The sequence below is a fragment of the Nothobranchius furzeri genome, chromosome 14 (assembly GCF_043380555.1).
Source record: "Nothobranchius furzeri strain GRZ-AD chromosome 14, NfurGRZ-RIMD1, whole genome shotgun sequence".
In the NCBI taxonomy this organism is placed as follows: domain Eukaryota; kingdom Metazoa; phylum Chordata; class Actinopteri; order Cyprinodontiformes; family Nothobranchiidae; genus Nothobranchius; species Nothobranchius furzeri.
This window is the reverse complement of record NC_091754.1, coordinates 27780694-27794363: the sequence shown is the minus strand read 5'-3', so window position 1 is coordinate 27794363 and position 13670 is coordinate 27780694. Positions and strand designations below refer to the sequence as shown.

Below are 13670 nucleotides of genomic sequence, written 5' to 3'. Positions count from 1 at the left end.
TTACCCAACTCCCACTTCCTGTTTGAAAAATGCTGTTGCCTAGCAGACCGAGAAGGCTGAGATAACAAATACACACACACACAGGCTCACAACGACACTGTGACATCATATGGTACCAGCTAACGTTCTAGGGTACCTCTTAGCCAATAGCAATGGCAGATTTAAATTCAAATGCAGTGCAGAGTTTTTACCTGACAATGGCACAACACTGACAGTTTTAGGCAGAAAATTAAAATTTTAACTAAAATTCACTAAAGTGCAAAACTATTGACTACACGTGTTTGCAGCATGATTAGACAAGCATTTAAAGTTGATTTGGGGGTGACTTGCTCTTTAACTTTAATTTTATAAACGCAAACATTTCAGTAAAATAAATTTTAGTTATTTAAAATGTTGTTTATTTTTTTAATGTAATTGTTTTAGTTTAATTCATTTTTTCAATGGTGAGCAGCAGAAACATTTGTATTTTATTTTTATTCAGCTCATTTATTTGCTCATTTATTGTATCATTTTTATGTTTTGAATAAATAAGATCAATTTATTAGATTGATTAGAAGATCAATTTATGGTTTGAGTGAACATTAACATAATTTATTAACACTGGCTTTTGCTGGGGAGGCCAGCAATTTTCTAGGGGTGGCCATGGCCACCCCTTGGGGGCGCCATTAATCTCCGTGGATATTTGACACTCACGATTATAGTAAATTTTATAAAGCTACCGAATGCTAAAGCTAGCCGTTAATTAAGTCCTGGCTTTCTAGGGTCCTGACATTCTGAAACATTTTTAAAGAGCACGTCACCCCCAAATCAACTTTTTTTTTGTTGATAAATTATATAAATCGCTCTGTAGACACATGCAGTCAATAATTTGGCACTTTAGTTAATCTTAGTTAAAATTTAAATAATCTGCCTAAAACTGTCAGTATTGCGCTGTCGTCAGGTAAAAACTGCACTGCATTTTAATTTAAATCTGCCATTGCTATTGGCTAAGAGGTACACTATGACATTAGCTGGTACATTATGATGTCACAATGCTGTTGTGAGCCTGTGTATGTGTGCATATGTTAGCAGCTCCACCCTCTTGGTCTTCTATGTTAGCAGCTCCACCCTCTTGGTCTTCTATGTTAGCAGCTCCACCCTCTTGGTCTTCCAGGCAACAGCATTTGTTGCATTTTTCAAACATGAAGTGAGAGTGGAATAAGACTCTGATAGGGGGTGACTTGCTCTTTAAAAATGGCCTTGAGCAACAATTCTCCAGATATTTTAAGATTTTCTTTTGAAGCATTGGTGTCTTTTGACTCATAAAATTCACATTTATCAGACCTGACGAAATAACACAAGTGGACGATGAAAAGAAAAGGTGGCAAGCCAAAAGAATCCCAAAACGATCAACGGCTTCTGAAGGATTCAGTTTAGATGAGAAACAAGACCGTAAGCCTAAACCTTCAGCTGCTATATCTTCAAAAATTTCATTGAATAGACCTTTGAGATAAACTTTTTAATGAAAAACAAACAAAAAGTCATTAAAAAATTCCCTAACTTTTGGGATTGTCAAACTTTACCTTTTATTTTCAAAAAGGTTACAAAAAATCAGAAAGATGTATAGTTTTGCACACAGTAAAAATGCTTGTAAACATTTTTTTGTAAAACTATTTGTATGATAGACTTCAGTAAGGATTGTTTTTCCATATTTTAGTTCTGTAGACGGATGAGATCTAGAAAACAACAGCTAATATGAAAATGGTCAAGACTTTGAAGACTGAAAATTAGAGAAAATCTCCCTTCTTTTGATGGAAAGCATGAAAAAGAAAGTGTGATATTTGCATGTGAGACCATGTGATCTGATAATTTAGATGGAAAAAATATAAACTACAATGAATTAAAATTATATTAAAAACTATTTAGATTACAGTTACATTTGTGTGTGTGTGTGTGTGTGTGTGTGTGTGTGTGTGTGTTTCTGCAATAATTGCAACTGTGACATAGTGGAAGTGTGTTTCGTAAAATAATATGTGCTGTATTTTTAGTTCCAGAAATGTCAGAATAAGGCTTTTCGGTACATTTTGTATTACTTTAATAATTTTTATCATTACGTAATGGGCTGATAAAAATGAAATAAAACGTTCAAACTGAATCCTTCTATGGAGAAATCCATGTGCTCCATCTCAATGGGTTGGCGAAACTGCCCCCTTTTGTCCCTTTGCGCATACCGTAGAAACAGGAAATGCAAGCAAAGCTAATCCAAAAAGAACTAATTTAATAAAAATGTTTACCTGAAAGTGCCTTAAAATGGAAAGTCAGACTTCAGCGCCCACGAATAACGTATCACGCTGCGTATTTTTTAACACCGACTCAGAAGACAGTCGTTGCGTAAGTATCATTGCTTTGTAGCAAAGTAGCTATTAAGCTACATAACGTTTTTTAGCTGAATTAAACACACTACCCCATTTTTATTTGTTTGGTGAACTGGCTAGTTTATGAATTAAGCTTAGACTCAATAACATGTTTAAGTGATTACAGAAGGACTCAGCTGAGCGTCATTTTAACATCCGTATTCTATCGTCAGTTATTCCTATTTTAATTACAATAGCTTGTTTTTGCTCACATCAAATCCATAAAAAAATCCAGAAGCGCATGGACTAACTCACTTTAAAACAGCAGGTCTTTATTTCAACACAAAACGAGATGGCTCAAATGAAGTCAGCGTTATTATTGTATCATGTTTGTAAAGATAATGTTTAAAATTTATTTTACATCATTCCAATTAACTTCTTCAATTTAATGAACCGTAAGATTACATTTTTATAATAAAAGCTAATGAAGTGGTGGGTCACTTCCTGCTAACTTAATCTGTTTTAGAATATAACTTTGTTAACTTTCAATTTAAAATTAAACAGTTTCTGCATATAATGTGTAAAGTAATTTACTATAAGTAATAGAAAAAGCACAACATTAGAGCAAACGATTAAAAAAATGTTATAAAGTGAACAAAATACTTGTTTGTTTTCTCATTATGCAGCGACAATAAAGTTGCAAAGTTGTTAGTCAAAGTGTCACAGACTAAAAAATATTTAGAAACTGCAATTGGGGCAGTTTAGCTTACCAGTGCTTGTCACTGCTTTATTAGTTAGAAAAGATCAACTGGTTTCAGCTCTCATTTGGAAATCTATATATTACTTTTTAAATTTGATGTTGATAAAAGCCAATAGTGGGCTATTTAAGTGCTTCTAGCTAGTTCTGGTTCCAGTGCATGATTAGACATGTAATTATTAAACTTAATCCAAAGTCTTCAGCAAAACTGTATTTTAATAACAGTTTAACCACGACAACTATGATTATTAATTTAAAAAACTGAATGGTAATTTACCTGCACTTGTATAGCGCCTTTCTGAGGACTCCAAAGTGCTTTATACTACAGTGAATCATTCATCCATTCACACACACATTCACACACTGGTGATGATGAGCTTCATTGTAACCACAGCTGCCTTGGGGTACAATGACTGAGACAAACCTGTTGTACACAGGCACCACCAGTCCTTCTGACCACCACAATCATCATAATCCTTTCAAAATAAAATAACAAAATGTTACTTTTGCTCTGATGGTAGAGATCTAATTTTGTTTTTCTTTATGCCAAACATTCAAATTATTTTTAGTAATTTTATTATTCTTATATTATTGTTGTTGTTTAGTTCTTATTATATTCATTTGCTTTGCAGTTTGCACATTTAAGATATAACCTTTAATGTTTGCATTGAAATGATGAATCTCTGATACCCCTTGAACGAGGAACGCATAAGTGCTTAAACAGTATTTCTTATGTAGTTTTTATTCAGCAATTTGTAGAAATAAGCAGGTTAAGTTGGAGGCTTTTCCATCAGTACCACATTGGGAGCCATTGTTCAAATGTAATTAAAGTAAAGTAATGAACAGAAAATGGCCTCAGTGAGAGAATAATGAAGTAACAGTGGTCCTGCAGCTTGGGCTCTTTATGATTCTCCAAACAATATTTTCATATAAATTCTAAAATACAAAAACTGCTCATTTATGAACAGTATTGAAAAGTGATGTTTGTGTTGATGCAGCATCGTTGTTCTGATTATTTTACATTATTAGAATAATTTAAGAAAGATTCTTTACCCGATTGTCCCACATATATGAGTTTTGTGTAGAAGTCTTACAGATCTGTAACACTTCAGTGTTTGTGTCATTATTGCATCTGTCAGCTGCCACTCACCAGCCCTACTTTGTTTTACCGCACGGTAAAATAGGTTGAATGTGTTAAAGTGACATTCACAAACACCCCTGAATACATGTCTCAGGTGTCCCTATTGCAGATGTGTGTGTTTCCTATGCTTGGGTTCCCCGAGAGCAAATTTAATTTCGTTATCCCTCCTGTCTTTGGCATGTTTGCGTACACAAACACGCAGACGGCAAGCTTGAACAAATGGCAGACTTGTCAGCCCGGTGGTGTCTAAGCTTATGATTATTTTGAGCACAGTACACTATTTGCATTGCACTTGTGAACGTGTTTAAGCGGTGTGTTACCTCAAACAAATGCAAATTGCAGAGTAAATCAACAAACCAATATGATTTGTAGTTTGTTTTTTTTCCACGTCGTTGTCGGTAGCCAGGAAGTAATCAGCTGCTTTTAATTTGCAGGTGGTGATTTTATCAGTAAAACGAGCCACTGGAACCTTCTCCTTACTAGGATGGTAAATATGTCATAAACTGTGTTTCTCTCAATGATTGGTTGTGGGGTTTTTTAACCACACATTTATATTTCCATAATGAAGCATTAAAATGCAGACAGCTGAGTGTGACTTGTAGAAACACTGATAATGGTGCTGCGCAAAAGTTTCAGGCACTAAAGCACTAGCCAGGGTGATGTCAAAAACAGGAATTATATTCATTTATCAATACCAGATGGATGCAAACACACAAAGGAAAATAAAATTAAGATTCCTGTTTGTACCCATATTCTTTCTTTGTACTCCTGCAAAGGTTTTCCTGGTACTTGGCAAAACTTTGTCTTTTGAAATGCAACGGTCATCGTGTTTGAACTGAATCCTTAAAGTAAAGAAGTTGTCAGACCGAATCCCCTGTCCTAAGAGTAATTTTTAACACATTTGATCAGAAGAAGTAGCTCCCAATTCATCTTGAATTTAGGGCAACTCAAAAGGGCACTAAGACCTCTCCAGAATAATTCAATAGCTGCAAGTAATGTTTGAGCAAAGAGCCCTCAAATAGTTCTTTACATGTTGAGCTTAAGATCTAAAAGATAGCATTGTTAATCCTTTTTTAGCCCAAAAGACAAACATTTCTACTTTTATGGCTATACCTTGCTGATTCCTTAACAACAAAGCAGGAGAGCTTTGCTTTAGACAGTTGTGATCATCTTCCGTGCTCATCATAATTATCGCCACATAAATATCCGTGAAGTAACAGAAAGGTGTTTTTAGTGACGTCAGCAGAAAAATTGCATATTGCAGTTGAATTAATTCTTGCAACAGTTTGCACCTCCAGGCAAACTAGAAAAGGCGTCCGTTATAGCCTCTGCATACATATAGGATTTTGAATGTGAGTTTGCTGTGCAACATGAGAAATTCACAGGAAGAAATAAGCCCCTCTGACTCTGGTATGTATAGTGTTATCATAAGCTCGTTAAGTTTCACTTTCCTTATGTCTTATTACAATTTTATATTATTTTTCTTATTGATTAAGGCTGTGTCCCAATTCTGAGGTAGCATGAGTTTGGCCTTTAGATTTATTCCCATCCATATCTCAGCGAATATCCAGTCACCTAGCAACCATGACGGCGCTAAACAGAAGGTAAAACTTAACTTAGTGGAAATACATGAAGATACACGGGACCCACCATACAAGCTCCTTTACAAGGATTTTTCTTATTATTTTGGACAATAATTTATATATATATATATATATATATACACACATACACACACATATTATATATATATATATATATATATATATATATATATATATATATATATATATATATATATATATATATATACACACACACAACACATATGCTTTTATTTTTTTGTACTGCCAGCTATCAACACCATGCTTCGTCCGCCATTATTACAATAACAAACATATCCATTTTGGCCTGCAATGGACCCTGAGATAGCATTTGCCAATGAGTTCACACCAGACTCTTTCTTGAAATTTAGGGAAAACGAGGACACATTTCTGGATGCATTTAGGTGTCCTATGAAGTTGGACAGCCTTGTAGCTGTGATATAATCATCCTTAAACTGCATGCTCCGAAGGATGCAGCCCCTGGATTTGGACACAGTCAAAAATGAGCATTCAGACTAACCTTTGAAAACAAAACAGTGATGTGTGGCAGCATCAGAGCCAGTGATGGTTTAAACCTCAACAAACTTAGAAGCTGCTTCTGTTCTGGGGACTAGTCCAGAGCATCTTTAGCTGATTGGACAAAGGAGGATGCTTCATAAAATAAAGGACATGATGGACACCCTCCTTAGAGAAAACCGTAACTCCGCAACAGTGTCTTCTGTCAGAGACTTTGTCAGATGCTCTGGAACACAGACAATCCTTCCTGTCCACAGCTAGAACTATTTACGTAGAGTCGAGGAAAAAAAAACTACAAAAATGATTTGTCAGCATCTTAATTTCCCTCTGGGATTAATAAAGAGTTTGGGAATTTATTACTAAATAATCTAGAATTCTTTCTATCAACTCCATAATAAATTTACCATTTATTATGGAGTCAAAGAAAAACCAGATATAAAGATCTGTTCAGTGGTGCCCCAATTGTCTTTCATGCATGAAGCACTTTGTTTTCTCTCCTCAGCTTTTTCATGCTGTTTGTAATCTGGGTGCTTCGACGGTATCACTCCTTGGCTCAGGTGAGTTTTGGACACTCATTCCGTTAGCACACATCTTTTCAATTCATGTTTGCTTCATTTCCACCGGAAATCTGTTCAATTAGCCATGGCAAATCTTGGCATAATTGAACCCAATTAACATGCACAGATTAATGAATTGGGGAGGTAATTGACTCATGGTCATTCTGTGATAGCTGCTGTCATCCTGTGCATACCCCCTACCACACACACCCCACTCTTCAAACGAACCAGTTTAAATAAACTTAATATTTTTCCCCCTCTACCTCTTATTTCTTCTCATCTGAAGGGATTTACTCTTCATAAGGGTGTTTGGTATTGCTGTGAGCGTGCGGCTTGAGGAAGATTTTTTCGTGTGTGAGGTTTTGAAGCCAGTCCAGCGGGTCTGTCAGGTTTTGGCAGAGCTGCATGTTATCCTCCTAATCTGAAGTAAATGACAGCTTAACGTGGGGCTTGGATGGATCCCATTACCTGTGGACCACACTGCTGAAAGCGACCTCGCGTCTTCCTGATCTCCCCCTTCAACCGCCCCCATTTCTCATTCCTCCTCCTCCTCTTATACAGCATAAACCCTTTCCTTACTTGCATCCACTCTCAAAAGGTTATCTGTCAGTCAATAGTCTTTAGTGCTCTCAAGGCCCTCCTTTGTGCTTATTGTGTCTTCCCACCCCCCTCCTCCTCTTCCCGATACTCCTCTATGCTGGCCTTGGCGGGGTCATCTCTAGACAAATTGAAAACAGGGCTCCACGTGTGTGAAGGTTTGTGTGCCCGCCACAGACAAGATCGTTAGAAATGCTGCGGGAAGTTGAACCCAGTGTGTTTCACAGCTCCGTTCTCAGAAATTTTGTGAACAGATTAGTAATCTGTTTTATCTCAGTCTTTAAACAGTGGAAATAAGCTGAGTCTTTCCTCTGTGATATTTTCACTGAGTTGTCACCAGGGATGGTGTATGCCAAGCTGTCAGCCACATCAGTGATCATTTGAGCTATAATTTTCCCTTCTCTATAAGTGAATATAAATGCACTGGCATTTTCACTCAGAATGTTCTCTTAGATAATCCTTCTTCCCGTCTTTTTCCTGGATTTTCACGGTGCAGAAGATGATTCTTAGCCTGACTGTGGCCGCCTTCTTCGACAGCGTAGCATATGTCATGGTGAGTTACACAAAAGTCTGCCTTTTTACGATGGCGTGTATTTTTATTTTAGTTTTTCCATGCTGAGTATTTTTTTTTTTTATTCCCCAGGGTGAGAGCCATCCGGAGGGATCTCTGTGTGACTTCCAGGCCTGGTGGCTGACATACTTCGGTAAGACAGACTTTAATTAATCACTCACTGACACGTCTTTCGTAACAGAGACAATTGAGCAGCAAAGGCGTAGCTGAGATCCGACACCGACGGCTGACGAGAAGCTCTTATATCGTAGTGGCAAATATTATTTCTTTGTCATTTCCTTTTATGGCTAGAGAACAAAATGTGTCTCAAGTGGTTGGGAGTCATCTCCAGAAGAAGTATGGGCTACTGCATCTGATCTTCTAATGTGATAAGCCTGTCTCTAAAGTTTTTGGAGTTTATTTGGAGATGTCAAAAATGGCAGAACAACAGATAGCTGCTCTCAACCGCCCAGACATAGAGCTTGGTTATGTCATCAAGTGACATAAACTTGAACAGTAACCACCTGTTTGAGACGGATAAGGAGAAGCATTCAGTGAAGGAACTCCCAGACAGATAAGAGGAGAACCACTCCAGAGCAGTTCCTGATAGGCCTACCCAGTCTCTCAGACTCTCCAGTAACAGGTCAACGTGTCAAAGGCTGCAGTCGGGACTAGAACAGTTCCCTGCATCACTGTGAGTCAGAACGTCATTAGAGACCAAAAGAAGAGCTGCGTCTTGTCAGGATCTGCTCCTGTAGCCTCCTGTGTCTCTGACGTCTCATCTCCCTTGTTAGTGTTTAGTGAACTCCCCTGCCCCTTGTTACCTTACCCACCTGTTTCCCTGATTATCCTCATGTATTTAAACCCTCTGTTTGTGTGGGTCTTGGTCAGATCCTCATCTTGTCCTCCTGCTGTATCATCCTACCTACCATTATTCATATTAAGCAGTTCTTTTGCTTGCCAGTCTGCCTGCTATCACCTGCATTTTGGGTCCCAACTACCAACTCCACATCATGACCGTTTCAGTTACATTCAATTAATGTTAAAATAAATGTTCTGTGTGAAAACGAAGCGTTACAAGTGATAATGCTGCAGGATTGCATAATTTTATCCTTCTCCACAACAGCACTGCAGGTGCTCTCCATGTCCAAAATGTACGTAAGCCAGGTCCTTAGTCAACTTAAAGTTGCGCACATTTTTCCGCTAAGTTTTCTTTTATAAATCCCAAAGTTTGCGTGGAAAGTTGCTTACGCAGTTTTCCGACCCGTTTTGTGCGTAAGCAAGCTTGATAAATGAGGCCTCAGTTCATTAAGCCAATCAGTAAAAAGTTTCCAATATAAGGAACCCAGCAAATTGCATCAAGTCACTGACTAGTGTTGGTGACTTGATGCAATGCTCAGTAGAATGAGCTCTACAAAAACCTGACTGGAAACTATCACAGATGTTATGTTCATCAAGAGCAGCTGTGAGTTGTTTAGCCACAACCTTTTCCAAGATCTTGGAGATGGAATGAAGTATAGAGATGGATCAAGATCTGGGGCCTTATTTATCAACCGTACTTACACACAGATCTGTGCGTATTTCGTGCGTAGGCATGAATTTACGTATTGTGTGGTATTTACCAATTTGTACTTATGCGTGAACATAAATATAAGAACAGCTCTGACCATGCGTAGGAACAGCATCTAGTGGTAGAACGGGGCAACAGCTGTACTGAAGGTCTCAGTCATCCACACGTGTTCCTTATCCACAAATTATGTTTACCCAGTTATGTCGGTGGAAAAACGACTTTTGCGCATTATTGGTGCTAAAACCAATAAAAGACACGTGAAGGATGGGAATCCGACATTATATCATAACTAATCTGTGTTACTTGAAGATTTAACAGAGCGTGCACTCTGGAGGGAACGCGTTCTCCGTGAGATAGAAATCCTTCTGCTAAGCTGTGATTTGTGACCCTTTTTGGCGTGACAGACAAACCTCCAGTTGATATTTCATTTTACGACTATGAGAACCCCCCAGAAACACCTCCTGCTGCCCGGTCATACATGCAACCAGACTGAATGACAGCTCAGAAGAGGCTGAGGCTACACCGTCAGACATTTCCAAATGAAACAAACTCCAAACAGAACGACTCCTTAAATGTAAATGAGAACCCATTACTCTATGATTTATCTCATTCATTTTTAAACATATTTCTGACAGGAACTTCTCCTCTGTCCCAACCGTGTTTATAACCTCTGCAACTTGTTTGGTTTTTTTGCGCTTCGGCAGCCAGTCTCTCTGTAATGTAGCAAGTACATTACACAGGCTTTTGTTATGGTTTTGTATGATAAATGAAACCAGACTCAATAACAATTGTTTTAATGTTTATTTAAAAAGGGTGAAGAGTTTAGATCTTTATGAAGAGTTGGTATGAGTACTGAAGATTTAAAATGGTAAATTATTGAGTGTTTCTGGAGGTGTTCCAGCTAAAAGGGTCCCTGGGGAGCTGGAGCACCTAAAGAAGGTTCCGGAGCATTCCATTCTGCATGAATAGGAGGGATGACCAGTGGAATTGCTCTAGGAATGCAGATTAGTTTCACCGAATGTTTTTAGGATTGATTAAGGGTATTTCTATTTTTGTATTGTAATTTATTAAAGAAATCTTATAGATGATGATTTAAGGATAATTTAAGAAAATTGAAAGATTGTATTTTTGTTCTTACCTGTGTCTGGGTTTTAGGATTAGTCCAATTAGTCACACCTGTTATAAATACAGCTCTGTGTTTGTTGGAGAGGGTTGAGAGATAGAAGGAGCGGCATGCATGGATTTTTGCTGCCTAGTTTTTAATTTGTAAAAGATTTAAATAAATGCACTTGGGTCTGCACTGGACATAGCCTCCTCAGTATCGCTTTTTCCTCCGGAGCGCATGAGGGTTATCCTGACAGGTCCCCTCGGCGCCACAGTCTGGGTCTTGCTGTCAATAAAGTTTTTCTTAATTTTTTCTGGAATAAAACCCCCAGGGACTCCTCTCACGTGCTGAGGACGTAGCATGACCAAATGTGGCTAATTGAGGGCGTTTCTATATATAATTGACGGTGAATGGACACGAACATCTGGGTACACACAGGTGGGATTTATCATCAGACAATTGCGGAGGAACGTGCGTACGACAGATGGACTGAAAATTATTTTTAAACAAAGATGAGTGTAAGATGTTGACAGGGCATAGGTCTTCATAGAGTTAACTGTTTTGTTTATCTCTGGCAAAGAACCAGGAGCAAAACAATCTAGAGTCAGGCAGAGATGGGGCTGAAGGAGAGGTGCTAGCTCTAACCTTATAGACCTTATCCACAAAGAGAGACAGGAAGTTTTCAGTTTCCATCCACATCTACAAGCATTAGAAAGAAAAGCGTTAAAACTAATCAAACTTGAGAAATACTTCAATGCTCCATCACTGATTTTATTTAATTTTTTTATTTTTTTTTTTTACATATTTTTACACCAGGATGCTATTCAAACCAAAGATTGGGCATGTTGCAACACGGTCGGTGAACTGTTCAGTCAGTATACAGTTACATAACAGCAAGTCATGCTGACCAGGTTTGTGTAACTGTCTGGGACAAAACTGACTTTGGGCAAAAATCCCACAAATGTTTGATGCTGGAGTTGTTTTAGACGGCAAGACAAAAATCCATTTCAGTTTGATCTCAGGTGACCGCATGCATAGGGTTTTTGTCCTGCAGCTCTGAATAACCAAACATCTAACATTTTAGTATTGTCATGTTTTACTATTTAAATAACCATATCTAGTCATGCATTGTCCTTTTAGTTGTTCTAATATAATGGTTCTTATCCATTCATCTTTGTTTTACTTCACATATTCCCACCCTCTCTGTGTAATCCTTATGAAACTGAAGAACACGTTGGATAAGAAGAGGTTAATCTCAGTCATTCTTTGAGAATTCACACCCCTTTGCGATGAATTCCTTTCCTTCACTAACCGTGAGTCAGAGGCTGTTCCGTGCCCAAACAAGACATCTCCATGTTTCATCAGAAACGTTCGTATGAGGAGATGGCTGTCCTCCAATCACAGTGCAGATCGTCACTTTGTAAACAAGCTAGAAGCTTCTACAGGAAACAATCTCGAAGCTTCTACAGGAAATAACCTCGAAGCTTCTACAGGAAATAACCTCGAAGCTTCTACAGGAAATAACCTCGAAGCTTCTACAGGAAACAGTCTAGAAGCTTCTACAGGAAACAATCTAGAAGCTTCTACAGGAAACAATCTAGAAGCAGGAAACAATCTAGAAGCTTCTATAGGAAACAATCTAGAAGCTTCTATAGGAAAGGAACTCTTGTTCCTGCATATCTGGTTTTATAGTTTTGTCTTTAATATTAGAAGATGATTAATTAGAATTTGAAGCATGAGACTTGATTTGCCCTGTTTAGTTGGCGTGCTGTATGAATATAATCAGAATCATTCCTTGAAGGAGTGTGTAACACCTGCTGCCTTCAATACCTCAAACTAAAATCATGTGAAGAAATGAAGTTCTAGCCATCTAGGTTCGGTCTTGAAATGAACGTTTTTGCACAATTTCATTCAAAATTGCTAGATCTCACGCGGTCTTTGATCACCTGGAGTATGTGTTGCAAATTATTTTCATCTGCTATCGCATCACATGCGAGCCCAGTATCTATAAATTGTCTGAGTTGTAGACATTTTTGAAATTTTTAAGGTCAGTTTGCTGTGGCAGCCGTCCGGAATAGGGTCCACTCAAAAAGTTAATCAGTCTAGATTTGCATCAAATAATTACTTTCTGGGAGTGTCATTAAAATGGGTTCTGTGGTTTAGGAGACATGTTTGACTTCAGTTAATGGTTAGGAGTTGAGTTAGAGTTTTAATTTATTATCTGTGATCAGTAAAATGGAGCCATTTGTTTTCTTTACTAAACTGGCTGAACTGGGTGTGAGCTAACCAGGTGTAGAGTTTCATCCAGTGACCTTATTCTGGTAGTTTAAGTAAAATCTTGTAATTTGACTTTTTTTTTTTGACAAAGGAACAAACACCTGCTTGCACGCAGGCCTTTTAGTAGCAGGTGATAAAAAAAGTAGTGGCTTGATTCTTTTGGGTTGTTGTAAGTCACCTTTATTTATCTAGAAGATCGCTCTGCTGACGACAAACGGCTTCAACGACAGCCATATTCTAGCTCGGCCCTGCCTTTATATCTACAGATAAAATGTTAATAAGTGTGTTCAGAAGTGACAGCCGGAGCAGCACCGGGACAGGTGTGGTGTCAAGCTACAGAAAAGGCTTTAGAAGACATTTGCTGGAAGCATTTGACAGTAATTGTGAATTATTGTAATAATACCCCGTCTGTGTAAGCCATTACACATCCTAAAGGTTCCTTGAACGTTGCAGTTAGTGCGGGTGAATTTGTGTGTACACACAGTTGCAGGTTTTTTTCTTTTAGCCGACTCTGCATTTATATAATCACAAACAGTCTGAGGAAAAGGGGAGGTAAATGTTCTAGATTTGCTCCACTGACCACAGCTTTCTTTCCCGTCCTCCTATCTCCCTTTTTCTCATATTCCTTCACTCGTGTTGCCGTCCACCCTGCCACCCCGTGCC

At 38.1% G+C, this 13670-nt stretch overlaps 1 protein-coding gene across 1 annotated transcript in view; it reads left to right on the top strand.

The window, feature by feature from the left end:
* Positions 1-2164: 2164 nt before the first annotated feature.
* The window catches only part of si:dkey-100n23.5 (cyclic AMP receptor-like protein A), a 126099-nt gene continuing 114593 nt past the window's right edge, over positions 2165-13670 (top strand). The window contains exons 1-5 of the mRNA XM_015966076.3: positions 2165-2370; positions 4666-4718; positions 6854-6908; positions 8002-8058; positions 8149-8209. Coding sequence (XP_015821562.1) covers positions 2290-2370; positions 4666-4718; positions 6854-6908; positions 8002-8058; positions 8149-8209 — 307 coding nt within the window. The 5' untranslated portion in view covers positions 2165-2289. The remainder of the gene's footprint in view (positions 2371-4665; positions 4719-6853; positions 6909-8001; positions 8059-8148; positions 8210-13670) is intronic.